At 39.7% G+C, this 17,250-nt stretch overlaps 1 protein-coding gene across 1 annotated transcript; it reads left to right on the top strand.

Annotated features, from left to right (window-relative positions):
• The first annotated feature begins 858 nt into the window (after nt 1-858).
• CRISP1 (cysteine rich secretory protein 1) lies at nt 859-14,827 on the top strand. Its single transcript, XM_010973950.2, has 7 exons — nt 859-2,062; nt 4,578-4,706; nt 6,754-6,844; nt 8,395-8,543; nt 9,768-9,865; nt 11,891-11,979; nt 14,146-14,827. Exons 1-7 carry the CDS (start codon nt 2,003-2,005, stop codon nt 14,271-14,273), a joined length of 744 nt encoding a protein of 247 aa, XP_010972252.2. The 5' UTR covers nt 859-2,002; the 3' UTR covers nt 14,274-14,827.
• Nucleotides 14,828-17,250: the final 2,423 nt, after the last annotated feature.

The following is a 17,250-nucleotide window of genomic DNA, read 5'->3' as shown; positions in this document are numbered from 1 at the left end:
ATATTTACTAAGCACCTATTATTTATCAGGTACACTTAGAAGTAAAATTAGAGTTGTATCATGTTCAAAGAAAGAAGTACAAAGATTTCAATCCATTTTCAATTCTGAAGCTCAAACCCTATGGTAATTCATGAAAAGTATCCTAAAAAATGGCTCGGTGTTTCTGTTAAAATATTCATAATAATATTACTTATAGACAAAAATATGAAAGCTTAAAATCAAACTTTGCCAAAATCTTGTTAATTACAAGTTATTCACATTATCAAAATGATGCTCCTAATGAATACACAATAATAGAAATTTTAGGGAAAATAGGGTACAATCATTGGTGTATATTATGTATTTATGTATAAATCTAAGTACTGAATTTGCACGTAAGACAAGAAAAGACTTCAAAGACAAAATTTAAATTGTCAATGCCAGCTGTTTGATTGGTGTGAAATAGGAAATTTTTTGGATATTTCTTAAACCTTTCATTACAGCTTTTTTGAGGGACATGTTAGTGTACACCCAGGAAAACACTGTAACAATTAAGATAATGAGCACACACACCACCCAAAAAAATATTCCCACAGAAAATGCAATGGAAGTTACAGACAGCCTCATAAAGGGGCTAACCTGAGTAATAACCCTTTGATGAACAGAGACAGAGATACAGTATAAGGGGTATAAATACTAATATGTGTGTACATATCAACCTACTCTAGTTCAGAAGCTTTTTTATTTTATTTTTTCTTCAATTAACTCAGGGAAAATTACCTGTTTTACTAGATTTCTGGGGGTTAAGAAAGAGGGTAGGATGCGTATTTCATCGCCTGTGTTTCTATATGACTGTTTGTATACCTTAGAGTCTGAAGGTTTGTAACATTCTGGAGGAAAAAAGAGATTAAAAAAAGAGGAAGAAAGGACAGATTGCTCACATGTGTATGTTCCCTGAAAGAACTGATTTATAGAATTTTCCGTCTCAGCCATGTCTGGCAGTGTGCAGTGGAGGCTTGAGAGCAAGGGTGAACTCCATCGCGTGTATCATCTGCACCCATCATTTAACCTACTCTTTGAAAGTCTTCTTTAAAATGAGAAACAGACTGCCAGCCTTTTCTGCTTCCCACTCTGCAGGATGGATTCAGAAATAAACTCGGCCGATTGTGAAAAGAAGGTACCAACCAAATTTAATCCCCTATATTTTTAACACACTAGCATCAGCCACTTATATCAAATAGAAACAAAAGACAGGGTGTATTAGCTCTGATTCGCCTGACTCCCAGTGACCACCACTCTTAGTGGAGTGACCAGACTTCACAGAATAGCTCTAAGTCGTCACATAAACCACCTGCACAAAGAACACACCTCTTCTCTACAGGCAGTAGAGAACTCAAATCTAATCTTGTGTTTTTAGATCAGTTTCTTGTTGCTGTTGCATGCAACAAATGACTCTAAACTTAGCATCTTAAAACAACACGAATTTAGTATTTCACAGTCTGGAGGGCAGAAGCCCAAATGGGTATCCCTGGGCTAAAATCAAGATTCAGCAGGAAGACTCCAGCGGAGAATCGGTATCCAGCTTCTTTCAGAAGCTGCCCTTATTCTTTGGCTCACAGCCCCTTCCTCTATCTTGATCTCTGTCACTGCCTCCCTCTTCCACATCTAAGTACCCCTGTGACTACACAGAGTTCGCATGGATAATCCAGGATAATCTCCCTAGAGTCTGCTCTTCAGCGATTTGAATTTTATCTGCTGCCTTAATTCCCTTTTGTCACTTAATGTAACATATTCAAAGGTTCTAGAGCTTAAGGCAGTTAAGTCTATAATTCTTCCAAGCACAGTTCTCTCTCTTGGTCCTAATGAGTAACGTATTACATACCTTGTTCTGATCCCGCAGGTCTCTTTTTGCAGAAAATGCAACTATATGTAAAAGTGTTTCCCAAAAAGGCTTATTACAAAACATTATCCCACGAGTTGACAATCTTCTAAAATTCTGTTACTTTTCTTTCCAGGAACGACAATGAAACACGTCTTACTTTTGGCTGTTGCTACCGGCTTCCTGCCTGTTTTAATGACAAGAGTATGTGCGGATGGCATGTTTTACGATTACTGTGGAGAAGTGGAGATGAGCTACCCTGTGCTAGAGCTCACTGTGTCACGGGCACTGCCGTGAGGACGCCATGCCCATGGCTCACCCAGTTCTCACCACAGCCCTGTTAGCCCAGAACTGTTCTTACCCCCATATCACAGAGAAAGAAGGCAGCGCATCAGGAGGTTAAGTCACGTGTCCAAGGTCAGATAACTAGGAAGAGGCAGAGTCTCAAGGTAAACCGAAGCAGGTTGGCTCCACGGCCCATGCCTATGTCATTATCGCCTCTCTGGATAATTCAGCAGAGCTAAAAACACATGGCAGGAGTTACTTCTTTAGGAGGAAACCGTGGGAGGTGATGAGTATGTTTATGGTCTTGGTGGTGGCAGTGCTTTAAGAGCATATGCTTATTCCCAAATGCATTGAGTTGTATATATTAAATATATATAGCTTTTTCAGTATCACAAAAGAGAAGAAGGAAAGAATGAGGACAGGTACAGGCAGACTGGTAGCCTGGGGAAGGGGACGCTGAAGCAGCTGACAGCTAGCCTTTACTGAAGGAAGTAGAACATACACTAATCTATTGAGAGAGAGAGATGTGATTGGGGTTGAGTGTGCACGTTCTGTAATACCGTTGTGCAGGGAGACAAAGTGAATGAACCAGGTAATGAGCAGAACCGATGAGCAGATGCAAGGGACAATTTGAGATCAAACATCCTAACTTTGTATACCAATATGTGTCATTTTGTCTGATATTTTCTGCCAATGCTCAGCTGACTTAGGGCAGACAGGAGAATTTTGGTCCCATCCAAAGGTGGGATTGTTCCTATAGAGGGTGGGCAGGCAAAAGTTTCAATATTTTAGTAAGAGAGTTGTTGAAACAAGAGAAGGTGATGGAAAGGAAAGAAAAAACAAGAGATAGAGACAATGAAGAATGAGCTTGAAGGCTAAACTGTGTTGAAAATAGTCAAAGTGATGGACCTTAGCAACTTGGAAGAGCAGGAAATCCTGGCCAGGCAGCAAATTTTTGCTGGACCAGGTGATGTGGGACGTATGGCATTTTGGAGTGAATATCAGATATACACTGTGACCATCAGAGTGGGGAACTAAAAAGGCTTGGGGGCGAGGTTTAAGAGAGGGAGAGTTGAAGGCCCTGAGATATGAGATGATAGAGTCATCCATGGGGATGCCAAAGCCCCTCCAACTGACTGCAGAATTTCGAGTGGGCACGATGAATTGTCTCAGGAGACTCAATGTTTATAAATGAGAAGAAATGACAGGAAAACGATTTTAAGAGGGTAAATGATCAAGGATGAGGTGGTAGAGCTAAACGCCACCAGTTTCACTGGAGCAGGGTTTTTTCAGAGGAGCATAGAGAGTTATAATCTGGAAAGTGTAAGGGGAGTCTTGTGTGTTTCCAACCTCCCCTCAAGTCTAGACCTGGCTCCTGCAGTCTGCCAGGAGAACAGCGCCTCTGAGTGGGCTTTTGAGGAAATGATGTCCACAGGGGACAGTCTGCAGAGGAGTCTACTGATTTTATATTTACATCTTCTCCCGATACTCTTTCTCTATTGAGATAAAATAAATGGCAATAACTACTTCTATATTTGAGCAAGACATGATGCTGAATCCCATCCGTTTAGAAACTGTTGGTAACCCTGTGGTACTTGAGGTAAATAGATGTCACTCAAATTATACTACATAAGTCTTGTCATTTAAAAAAGATGTATGAAGTACATGTGATGTGTCTCACAAAGACACAGAAGTTGTTCTTTATTAAAAAAACTAATGGTGCCCTATAACATTAAGGCCATTTATTGTTCTCTTAGTAAGTTACAGGACAAAAGGTAAAGAAGTTAAAAGAACAGTCACAAACTGTAGACTGCAGCTGATCTGAGTTCAACTTTACACGTGCACATCCAGATGCAAGTATCAGCGTTTTCTCCTGTGAACGAGACAGCGATGCAGAATCTGAGTTGGAGACACTGGGGGCTCTGTACTCAATAATGAATCATTTAGGTTCTCCCAGACACATACCCTTAAACAATATCCAGGTGCAAGCAGTTTATTTGGGAAGCAAAGAGAACACTTGCACGAGGCGGGTGGGGAATGTGCCAAGGAAGGGACGTCAGTCAGTATAAGGAGTGACATCCAAACATCTTCCCCTGTGGTTCCTATCGCCCCATGAAAGATGCTTCAACGTGGCCCAAAGTACCAACCACAAACCCGAAAAAAAAAAAAAAAACCCAGCCACAGAATCCCCAGTGCACTATTCCAGAGACTTGCACAGTGTCGGACTGACATTCAGAAATCCTCAAAACTAGGACTGAAGAAATGGAAACTAATACCTGAGGTTATCTCAGATTTTAAAATGTTCATTTTTTAGATCATTGTTTCTTCAACATAAACCATAAATTCGTATCACCTGTAAATCTACAAGTAATATACTCGCATTACAAGTTCCACTTAAAAGAAGTAAGACTAATTAATAATTTTCTGGTAACAGGCAAAACCAGCTAAAGTTCCGTATGACACACTCCGTACAGAATTGGCAACGGTCCAGAAAGAAATCGTGACTGTACACAACAGCCTCAGGAGAGGAGTCTTCCCACCAGCCAGCAACATGCTGAAAATGGTAAGATCAGTCAAACAGCAATGATGCCAGTAACAGTAACGGTGTTTTCTGAGGTTTTATTAAGTTTTATTTGCTTTCAATATACTAAAAGTTTGGTCTTCACAAACAAACCTATAATATGCAGCAGAAGAAAGAGAGGCCCAGAGGAGGTAAGTAATTTTCCCACACTCGTGGTTAGTAAATGACAGAGCTGCAGAAAGTCTAATTTCATCCTTAATGTCCCCTACAACTGTGCTTCTCAAACTTGAGTGTGCTTAAGAATCAGCTGAAGAACTTGGAAAAGCACAGGTCCCTGGACTCCGTCTCTGAGCTCTGCTTCAGGAGATCTGGGATGGAGACCAGTCCAAGCCCCCAGCCGAGGCGGATGCTGCCCATCAGTATCATCGGAGACTCTTCTCGTGGGAAGCTGTACAAACTAGGTCAACCCAGTGCAGCTTTGTCCTGAGCTGGAGGGAGGTTGCCTGCCATTGATAGTTACTGTATCTACTTGCTGTTAGATATGGGTTGCCCCAGGGACGTGAGGACAAGTCTTAGGACAGGAGAGCTCTCGGTGGATAGGACTCTCAGCTTAAGAAGAAATAAGTTCAGAAAGTGACCTGGGTGTGGGCAGTCCACCACGGAATGCACAAAAAGCAATCGGCAGTAACACTCCAGTCCTGATCGTTTGGTACCCTGGTCCACGCGGGCGAGATTCTATATGGGTAAGTGCAGTGATGGTATCCCCACTGCCCGGAGACACTGTGCCCTGATGGGAGGTGTTGTGTTATCTCTGCTCCTCTGGTTAAATGCTATCCATCACTGAAAGACTTCTTTTCTTGCATGAAACAATCCAACCCTACAAAACCACGTCTTTACTTTGAGCCTCGGCTAATGAGTTACTTAACGCATCTCACAGTTCAGTAAATTCATCAACCTACAAGGTAACTCTATAAAACTAACACAGATGGCCACCTACACTTATAAAAGTTAAACAACTCTGATGTCAGGAAAAATATTGAAAATCTAAGTTACGGCGTCATCCAAAAATTATTCTCAAGAGTAGCAGAATGACTTTTATGAAAGCATGTAGTAAATAAGAAACTCCACAACTTTTGTTGGTAATAATGTGCTGCACGCAGGCATGGGGACAGCCTTGGATGTGGGTGGACACAGTGTGAGAAGGAAAGAGGATCTGGGAGGACGTTTGTCACAGAGCCCACTAACTAGTGATACAGTCTCTCTGCCTTTCATCTTCTTTGGAGATAAACTCAACAAAATGTTTCAACTTAGCACAACTGACACATAGTGAGCGGTAGGAGTACACACACACACACACATGCCAGAGCCAGAAGAACCTGGATTTCAATTCTGTTTTTGCCACTGATTGGTTGTGTTATCCTGCAAAATTATGCAAAATTATCTCTGTGCTTCAGTTTTCTCGTTTGCAAATGTGGATAATAACAGCACTTCTCTTGTCGGACTGCTGTGAGTAAAGATGAGAGAATATCCATACAGAGTTGGTAACAGGTCCTGGCATGGAGCAGTAGCTTGACTTGCAATTATCATTCATAACTTAGATGGAGATGTGTGATGCTGCTTTTGCTTCTGATCACAGCAATATGGTTTATTGAGCAGGCAGCATAAGGTTGATCACATCACAATTATACCGCATAAACCATCACATTAAAACTTTTGAACAAACTACTGGGTATGAATCATGGGGCATACTTTACAGATGAAAAAACAGATTCAAAGAAACTAAATAATGTGTCAGAGGCAAAATTACTAACAAATGATGGGATGAATTTCTAATCCTGGTCTGTTTTACCGGAAGCATTTATTTAAACTCTGAACGTTATTACCAAGTTTTGATTTTGTAAATTCAGGCGCTAAAGCAATGGACTGAAAGGTCTATCTTCCTCTTCCTCTTCTGAGTGGTGCTATTATTTAAATTGTTAGTTTATCCAACGGAGGATATGGCTAGCCTTGGATTTCTAGAAACAATAAACTACAATGTTACAGAAATGCTAACAAGATGATGTGCTTACATTTCACTCTTCCACGGCAGAACTGGAGTGAAGAAGCCGCACAAAATGCCAGAACGTTGTCAAAGGACTGTGAGCTGGTGGAGAGCAATGCACTGAAGAGGCGAATTACAAGTAGGTATATGAGGCATCTTCCTGCTCCAAAGCTGTCAGGAGTTGTTGAGTAAGACAGGAAGGTGAGTTCAGTCGTCCAGCCCGTATTTACATTTGTACCACAGATGGCAGTGAAATGTGGCCCATGGAACTGCTTCATGACTATTCATCGTTAAGCTTGGATATTCAAATTTTCAAATTCCAGACTCTGATCACCCAAAGAAAAAGAATTAAAGCTCTCAGTATCATAGGATAGTTGAGTAATACAGTGATGACTGGATGGAAAGCTGGATAGCTAGAAGGTTTCCCTTCTCTGTAGTAATTTCAGCTACTCACAGGATTACCAGGGGGCTGTCTTCAGCTTGGGAATGCTACTCCAGGTGAGGAGCGAGTCACATTCAACTCTCATGAGCTGCCCATAAGAACAGTTTTAGGTGCTCAAAAATGAGTCCATCTTAACCTAAAGATTATCATATTGAGTGAAGTAAGTCAGACAGAGACAGACAAATACCGTATGATATCACTTACATGTGGAGTCTTAAAAAAAAAAACAAATTCTATTTACAAACCAAAAACAGACTCACAGACAGAAAAAACAAAAACTATGGTTGCCACAGGGGAAAGGGCGGAAAGGGATAAATTAGGAATTTGGGATTAACAGACACAATCACTATATATAAAGTAGATAAACAACAAGGACCTACTGTATAGCACAGGGAACTGTATTCAATTTCTTGTAATAATATATAATGGAAAAGAATCTGAAAAGAAAAAATACATATATATATGTGTATGTGTATGTATAACTGAATCACTTGGCTATACACTCGAAACTAACACTATAAATCAACTGCGCTTCAATAAAAAATTTAAAAACACACACACAAAAAAATGAATCCATCTCATGGCATATATATTAGGTGGATCACCGCTAGTTTCCAAAAGAGTCTTTAGTGCCTCCTACACAAGGAGACATTAGTAACACTTATGAGATACTTGTTTATTGCAAAATGTTTTTAAATACTAATGCCACTCCCACATTTACAGACCACTGGGCATCTTTGCCCAATGCTGCTAAGCAGGGAATTAGCCACATGAGTCTCCCCTGCCCCAGAGAAAGGCGATTACTCCTGAACACCATGTTTGAACTACAGCCCACATCACACGTGGATGGCTAAACAGACAAATGTTTATTTCAAGTCCTTTGCATGATGAACACCTCTGTGTGGCTGCTTTCAAGCCATGGGCCCTGTTACAACTCATAAGCTATTCCAATTAATTTCACCCTTTTCCATCAACTTGGATGTGGCAGAGACTGAAAAGTGGGTTGATCCGGCTTCCAAGCTTGCAGATCATCCCCAGGGTCAACTTCTCACCAAACCTGAGCACCACAAGTTCATTCACCAAGGAGAAAGAAAATGGTTAGCTGAGATACAGCTGAGTTTGCCTCCTCTTATGAAACATTGCTCAGATGACTGGTGAAACATTTGTAAAACAGAGTGAGGAGAGTATCCTTGTAAACGATTTCCAAGTTTTGCAGGATATGACCTAACCCTTTTTCCTCCTTTCAGATACGTTTTGTGGAGAAAATATGCATTTGGCATCTTATCCTATCTCATGGTCAAACGTAATCAGAACCTGGTACAGTGAGTCTAAATACTTCAAGTATGGGGCCTGGATGTCAATGGATGATGACACAGTAATTGAGCATTACACTCAGGTAAACTGTGTCCTGGCAAATATGCACATTGGTTAAGTGACTATAAGCATGTGTGGAAAACAGGTGACTGAGAGCCACGGAAAATCGCTCTATCCTCTTTATTGCAAACTTACACTCAACCCGCTGAGTTCCTCTTATAATCTGGAACACACGGAAATGTAAGTCCCTCAAGAGATGGCTTAGAGAAGATGTTTAACTTCTCAGTTTCCTTCTTTACATATTTGATGTTCTGAGAAGTAACAAAATCGTAAAATATCAATGTCACGTATAAATTACATTTGTAATATTCCTAAAGAATGAAAATAACAGTACCTTATAACAGAGAATCCCCCTCTTCCCAGTCTATTATTCTTGTGGATATTTATTTATTTATTTACTTATTTATTTATTTACATAATAAATGTTGGATGGACACCCTGGTACCTTTTCTTAAGAGGACACGAATCCTGTCAGATTAAGGCCCCACCCTTATAACCTCATTTAACCTAAATCAATTCCTTAGAAACTCCATCTACCAACAGAGCCATACTGCTGGGTTAAAGCTTCAGAATACGAATTTTGAGACAACACAAACATGTGACTCATAACACACATACACTTTATATTCTGCAAGTGCATTTTGCCTGTTTCAGAACAGCCATTTCAATGGGTCTGAAGTGGTATTTCACTGTGGTTTTGATTTTTGTTTTCTCACAATTAGTGACAAAGAGCATTTTCATGTGCTTATGAGCGATTTGTGTATTTTCTTTGGAGACACGTCCACTGAAATCTTTTGCCCATTGTTCATTCAGGCAGTTTGTTTTGTTCTTGTTGAGTTATAAGCATTCTTCATATATTCCAGATACATAATTTTTATCAGGTAGATGATTTGCAAAAATGAATTCCTATTACATGAATCCACTTTTCACTCTGATGAGACTATTCTATGATGCCCAAAAGTTTTAAATTTTGATGAAGTCAAATTTATCTCTTTTTTTTGCCTGTGCTTTGGGTGTCATTGTCAACAATGAGAATGAGTCAGAGTCAGTGATGGCCACTGAGTGTGCATATGCGTGTGTGCTACCTAGACACGTGCAAATCTGTTCCTGTGACCTCCTAGTAAGCCATGCTCAAAGCACCCCAAAAGCATGTGTGTTTATTGTCCATCATGGATAACAATATTCATTTTGTAATCATTTAGTAAAATACCAAATTATTAACAAAATAATCTTACTATCTTCACAGATTGTTTGGGCCACGTCTTACCTCGTTGGCTGTGGCCTCTCACCGTGTCGTAAGAGGGGGTCAACTCAGTATCTCTACGTCTGTCATTACTGTCACGAGTACGTATTATTATACAGCTTGGTTTCACATGGACATTTTAGAAGTGTGTTTCCCTCACATAATCTGGTTTCTCTAACATTACAAAACTCAAATAAATATTTCTTTTCAGTTGAGAACTTTGGGGATAAACTTTATTTAGCCAATACCTAAAATACTACACACACACACACACACATTTTTATTTGTATGATATTTTTCTAAATAAACCTGTCTCATTAACATAATGTTCAAATGCAGAACTATGACCAGTAATCTTGCTATGTGTTGTTGCTTCTTCAACCAGTATTAGTTAAGAGAAACACATCTCAGCTAGCTTAAGCATACAAACAAGGATACTTATTTTGTCAGTGCAAGAATATTTTTAGGATGCAAGGACAGAAACACAGAGGTGTATCAAGAACGAATAAACCGGAAAGGCCAAATGTTCCTGTATTGAGTATTTTGGTACTGTATATAAATTTCCTTTAGAAATGAAATTTCCATGCTATCAAAGGTGTAAGCGACAATTCCATTAGAAGAGAAAATCTGACTGCTCCAGTTAGGGACAGCTACATTCCTTTGTCCTGCCAACTATGGTTACACAGCAAGACCAATTTCAGAAAAGAGTAATTGCATGAGCCCGTGGGGACCCACTGGTGTGGCTTGAGTGGTGGTTATCAGACAGCATGGATTGTTCTGAGCTGGATACAGTCCCCTCTTAGTTACTACGAATGCGAGCTTCAGTATTTCCCTGCTGAGGAAAGCTGTTGGCCGGTCTGCATATATCTCCTTCAGCTTACTTGTTCAACACACAAGTCCCTCCTCCATGAGATGAGCTCCAAGCATGGTATTTAACCCTTGTCTCCCACGTGGGCAGCACAATAAAAGACATTTGGTATGAATCAATGAAAATGATTTATCTGATAACAGGGTACCCTATTTACACTCTAAATGAGGTCCCCAGTGTCACGGTAGACTCAACAGTAGCTCTGTGTGAGTTACTGTCTGGTCTTATGTCTTGATTTCAGTACTTAATATCTGTTGTGATTTTATCTATGGAATTAGTACTGAAGACAGTAAGGTCTCCTTGCATACATAATACATCAATTATACTAAATCTTTGCAGGGGCTCATGGTCTGCGGTAAACCTCTGACAACCCAAAACAGAAAAGTAGAACACGGGGCTGACACAGGAGAATGTTCTCAGCCAAAGATTGGGCCAAGTGTCTGACAAAACCCCTTGCTGAATTAAGTAATAAGTTTCTTTTATAAAGTGAAATTTTAACAATTCATTCGAGGAGAGACATATCAGATTAAACGTTGTTTCAATCAGAACATTTATTTTAAAAGTAATATTAAGTGAAAATCTGCCATGACACCCACTGTTTTCTGAGACATCTGCAGGGAACACTCCCTTCTTTCAAATTTTAAAGTGGCTCAAAACTGAAAATTCTCATTGATTCTCTCTCCCTAAACTTGAACACTTTAGATTTATCCATGCTTTTATACTTTCATCTTTATAATATTTCTACAAAAGACACTAACATGTATCGAATTTCTCATGACATAGTACAAGATGAAGTTAGTACATCTCCAATTTGATAGTTATGAGTTTTCTTAAGTGAAATAATTAACTATTCATTATTAATAATTCTTAATAATTATTACTTTTTCTTAACAATCCATTATTAAGAACCATGTCCTTTTATGTAACTGTCCATCAAGTCAGTGTGGGTATTAATAAGGACAAGTGTCCTACTGTAAATGTTCCTAAAGCCTTTCTGATTGTTAGAACTCATCTGTTCGAAGGGATGCAAATTGTCTCAAAATATTCTTAGCATCCCAAAGTTGCCTGTAGTGTGTTCAAAAAGATACACTCTTAACAGTCTAAGGCTAGAAATCTCATACAAGTCTTAGAGATTACATACAAGTGGTTTTCAAAAATTGTTTACCTGTTTTAAATTATTTTAAATAGTAAATTTTTATATGCATCTTTCAAGCATCAATTTTATTAGACCACTTTCTTCTTTATTCTTTTTTTTAAGGGGAAATGATCCTGACAAAAAGAACGTACCTTATAATAAGGGAACTCCATGTGGAGACTGTCCAAATAACTGTGAAGATAAACTCTGTAGTAAGTTTTACATCTCAGTTTGCTTAATGTTGACTATTGATCTGGGAGCCACATGTCCTTTAAAACAAGCATTTAACAATATTGCACTTTTTTAAATTACTTTTTCCTCAACTGTCCCAAAGAAAAAAATCAACATTATCTGATTCCCTTCCTCCATCAGCAGAGTGACCAAGAAGACCACTGATTAAATCTATTGGGCTAGAAATTAGAATGTCCAGGTCTAAACTCAAGTTTCTTCCATAAAGCTTAAAGTCCCCACTCTAATAAGGGCAACTTAGTTAAGATGTTAATATAAGGATAAATTTTTCTGCTCTATAAAAAGTGTCTGGGCTCTCTTATTGCAGCCCCCAAAGTTAGATACATTGCTTTCAAGTTACCAGCATCCCCAGATTGCTTGTGGATCCAGAACTCCCCCACCTGCCTGACCACTTACCACGGCATGCAGTTTCTCACTGAGCGATCCTTATTCTCTGAAGTTTCCACTGACTTCAGAGAATAAGTCAGTGGAATAAACTCATAGAAACATAGAACCTACCAAGAGTGAATCTCAAAGAAATAAAAAATCTGAACAGACTACTACTAGGGTCACTGAATCAGTCATCAAAACCTCCCACCTAAGAGAAGTCCAGGACCAAGTGGCTCCCCTAGCGAATCCTACCAAACATTAAAGCACAAAGTAATATCAATACCCTGAAACTTACACAAAACTGAAGAGGAGGAAAACACTTCCAAACTCATTGTATGATGCCAGCATTATCCTGATACCCAAATCGGACAAATAAAAGAACGCAATAAAAGAAAATTACAGACAATATCCATGATGAACATAGATGCAAAAATCTCAACAAAACATTAGCAAACCAAATGTGACAAAGCATTAAAAAGATCAGGGGTGTGTCCAAGACGGCAGAGTAGAATACCCTGAGCTCACCTCCTCCCATGGGCGCACCAAAATTACAAATATTTGCAGAGCAACTGTCAAATGGTATGACTTGAAGATTAGCAGAAAAGATTTTTCACAACTTAAGACCTAAAGAAGGAACCACAACAAGAGGGGTAGGAGGGGCAAAGACTCAAGACCCACACCCCTAGACAGGAAACCCACACACAGGAGAATAACCACAATGGCAGAGATTTCCCCCAAGGAGTGAGGGGCAGGCCCCACACTGCGCTCCACAGCACAAGGGTCCTGCACTAGGAGTAGAGCTCCCAGAATGCCTGGCTTTGCAGGCCAGCAGGGCTTGTGCACGGGAGAGCCAGAGGGCCAAGGAAGCAGAGACTCTGCTCTTGAAGGTTACAAGCAAAATCTCACACGTTTCCAGTCCTGGTGAAAAGCAGTAATCTGAAAGAAACCTGGGTCAGACCACTTGTCGATCTTAAAGTCCCTCCCAGAGAGGCAGGAGGCAACGAGGGCTCCCCCAGGGGCTAGACCCGGCAGCAGTCATTTTGGGGAGCTCATTCTACCACAAGGATGCACGTGCTGGCAAGCATCTGTGGGACAATGATAGTTTATTAAAAAACAACATTGATGTTTGCATGTACCTGTTCATAGAATAAATTGAGGAAAATCACTGCAGTCTTATTTGAGACAATCTTTGGGTGAAGAGATTATTTGATATTTTTTGCTATATTCTACATGGATTATATACAATTTTTCATTGGCTGTATATATTTTTTTTCATTGAAAAGAAGAACCAAGTTGGAAGATGCATACATCTTGATTTCAAAACATACTACAAAGTTACAGTATTCAAAACAGTGTGGTACTGGTTTAAAGACAGACACGTACCAATGAAAATGGTACCAACAAAGTAGACAGACCAGAAATAAACCCTGGCACATATGGCTGTGTATTACCTTTAATAACTCAAAGCAATGTTTTAACCGTTAAATAATAAAGCATTACAAAAGTAGTCCATAATGAATGAACGAAACTTTCATCACTTTATTGCATACAGCTTATGATGCTTATAATTTCAAAATGACATTGTAATTGATAAAGACAATTCGTCTCCAGTCTGCTTAGATGCAGCCCTACTGAAAAACAGCTCACGCTGGTCAAAATCAATTTGCACTGGTAAGAAGCGTATTTAAGGAGACGATCTCTTTCTTTAGTGACAGGGAGCTTTAGAGTGAATATTGTGTAACCGTGCTCTTTCCTTCCAGCTAACCCCTGCCTCTACTACGATGAATACATTAACTGTAAGATACAAACACAAGGTCTTGGATGCAGCCACCTGTCAGTTCAACTACTCTGCAAAGCAAGCTGTCTGTGTCACACTGAGATAAAATAGCCTTTGCTATTTGCAACCGGAATGTGCTGCTGGGGACATGCTGGATCATATCTTTTACCCAACTTCACTTCAGCAGCTTCTGCTGAGTTTCATTTGGTCTTGATTATACTTGAGATCCTAGTGTTCACCGATCACATATGGACATCAGTAGGTTTACATCAATGCCCCTCACTCCTGTCCTGACACATCCTGAAGTAACACTGTTTTTGACTTTCTTACTGCTGGGGTGAAATATGATTAATGAAATATGATTGAAATAGGAAATATGGGATAAAATATGATTTAAATATGTGGCAGTTCAACACCTGCCTCATTTCTGAATCATGGGGTTCCTAGTTCCCAGGCTGACATGATTCAGCTGATTGAACAACTGGGTTCCCGGCAATCACCTGCGTTAGGGAGAGGGTCTTTCCCGGTTTAATGCCTTTCCCTGCTTTCCCATGTCTCCAACTGCCCTGATGTCTGTCTTCCCTGCACAATTTACATGCACTAGAATCCTTCACTTCTTCACTTCACTTCTATCTTAAATGAACCAATAAAACAATCCACAAAGCAAACAAGAGTCCAGTCTCATTATTTTCAAGGTAAATACTAGTTAACCAGAAGTGGTTTAAATGTCTCATTATTTCATTGCCATATCTCTACACATTTGTAAAGCAGGGAAAAAGAAATAAGAATGTGTGTGTGTGTGTCTGTGTGCTTTATTTAACAGAGTATGCACTGATTACATGCAAGGTGTAATCCATATACAGAGGCTACTGTTTCCTTCACTTCGTATGAGGACATAAATATTACTGAACTGGAACATTAAAGAAACCTAATGAAGTATATGGCCACTCAGAGAGCCCAGGACCTGGTATTTTTTTTTTCAGTTTTGAGTATTTTTTCGTAAATGTGCTCTTTCTTTCTGAAAGTTTATATGAAGGAAAATTCCCTAGGTTTCCATCACTTGTCATATCACACAAAAGAAAGAGGCAACAGAAACCAAGTTTTACTTCAAGGATGAAAATTGTTTGTGTGACCCCCAAACAGACTTCAAATGCTAAATATCTCCAAGAAAATATGATACAAACTTACAGCGTGTTGACTGGAAGCAAACAGACTGCCAGATATTTCTCCAGCAATGATGGGTTTATTCAGGATCTGCAGAGAATTGCAATTTGGAGTCTGCAGCCAAGATGGGCCATGTGCGAGTTCCCACATGGAGGAGAAAGGAGAGTGCGTTTACAGGGGGACAAAGAAAGGGGGAGGGCTGTAGTAAACAGAGAGCCTGTGGCTCTTCATTGTCTGAGTCCTTGCTGGGAAAGAGGGGTCTTTCTTTTTCCTGATGCTCAGCTATCACTGGAGGGCGTGAGAGCTCCCTCTTCTGGTCCCCTAACTCCACTTAATTAAAGTTTCTGGGTTATTTTTAATCTTTTACAAGTACAGTTTTTGAATACTTCCCAACACCACTCCAGTGCCCATAGCTTATCAGGAGTGTCTGTGGACACAGCAGCACACTTACTCATAGGATGAAATCCCATGGTATGTTCCAGGGTCACTCTCAGGGAGAGTGTCAAGGCTGGACATACTGAATGACTTGGATTTGATGCCACAGGCAAAGCTAAAATACCCTGATTCTCAATTATAAGACCTCAATAACAAAAACTAGTCTGTATGCAGATTTATATGGAGGCATGCTTAATAAAATGACCCAAGACAGGCAGATGGACAACTCGCCCGTATTAGGGGTCACTGTGAATTTTCACAATGTGCTCAAGGCTTCGGCATTTGGGACAACATGGTCATTACCCTGTTTTTCCTAACCTTGAAGGGTACCGGTGTTCCCTCCCTGCTGAGGGTACAGAGAGCCCAGGACAGTTCTGGGATTACATACCCTGCACCATGATGATGGGCATGTGTTATTTCCTCTCTTCTTAGATCAGCCTAAAATTATCAGCCCTTTTATGGGAAAGGAACTGATGTAGAAGCACAGAAATTTCACTAGTGTGAGCCAACAGCCTCACGTAGGAAAGGAATAGAGGATTTCTCCAAAACGTGTGTACTTTACATGAGTTGCTTGATTTATCCCCTGGTTTAGAGTCATTCACATGAAGGGTAATTCCAAGAAATGACCACAAGATGGCAGCATAGACAACAGACAAATGTGTTTTGAAGTCAAGGAAAATAAACTGTTAGACTGAGATCCCCAGATTATTCTAAAGAGTAGCTAAATGACTTGCATAAAAGATTATAGCAAAAAAAAAAAAAAACCCACAAAACAAGCTCCACACTCTGTTGGCAACATGTTGCAGTCCTTGAAGTGACGTACACAATAAGAGGATGAAAGAGTGTTAGGGAGGTTATCTGTCCCACGCCTACTGCTTAAGAGGTCCTGCCTTTCAGCTCGCTCGTGGAATAGCTGTTGCTTCCTGATAACTTATCTGTGCCTCGGTTTCTTTATTTTCAAATAAGGACCATAATAGAACCTCTCTTGTAGAGCTGCTGTGAGGATAAAGCACGGGGAAACACATACAGCATTCTTAACAGAACCTGCAGTGCTGTGTTAGCTATTAATTTTCATTATTTTTATAATTCACAATTTTATGTTATTTATTATAATTCACAATTTTCACTTGAGATGCTGACACTATACTTGCTTCTAATCAAAGCTGTCATTTATTAATTGTGCTCTGAGTACAAGATTCAGTGTATCACAGTTGTGTTGATGGGGTATCTCATTCACAGCTTCTATTAAGTTGAGGTTCTTTCTTTCTATTCTAGGTGCTGAGTATTTATATCACGAAGAGTGCTGAATTTGTTCAAATACTTTTGGAACAACAATTGAGATAATTATATGCATTCCCCTCTTCATTCTGTTAATGTGGTTTAATAAGTTGGTTTATTTTTGTAGGTTATTACATCCTAAATTCCACCAATAAATCCCACTTGGTCATGGCATATAATCTTTTTAAACATACAGATGAATTCAGTTTGA

Source organism: Camelus bactrianus, chromosome 20 (genome assembly GCF_048773025.1).
Source record: "Camelus bactrianus isolate YW-2024 breed Bactrian camel chromosome 20, ASM4877302v1, whole genome shotgun sequence".
Lineage (NCBI taxonomy): Eukaryota > Metazoa > Chordata > Mammalia > Artiodactyla > Camelidae > Camelus > Camelus bactrianus.
Note: the sequence above shows the minus strand (reverse complement) of the source record. Positions and strands in the feature narration are given on the sequence as shown.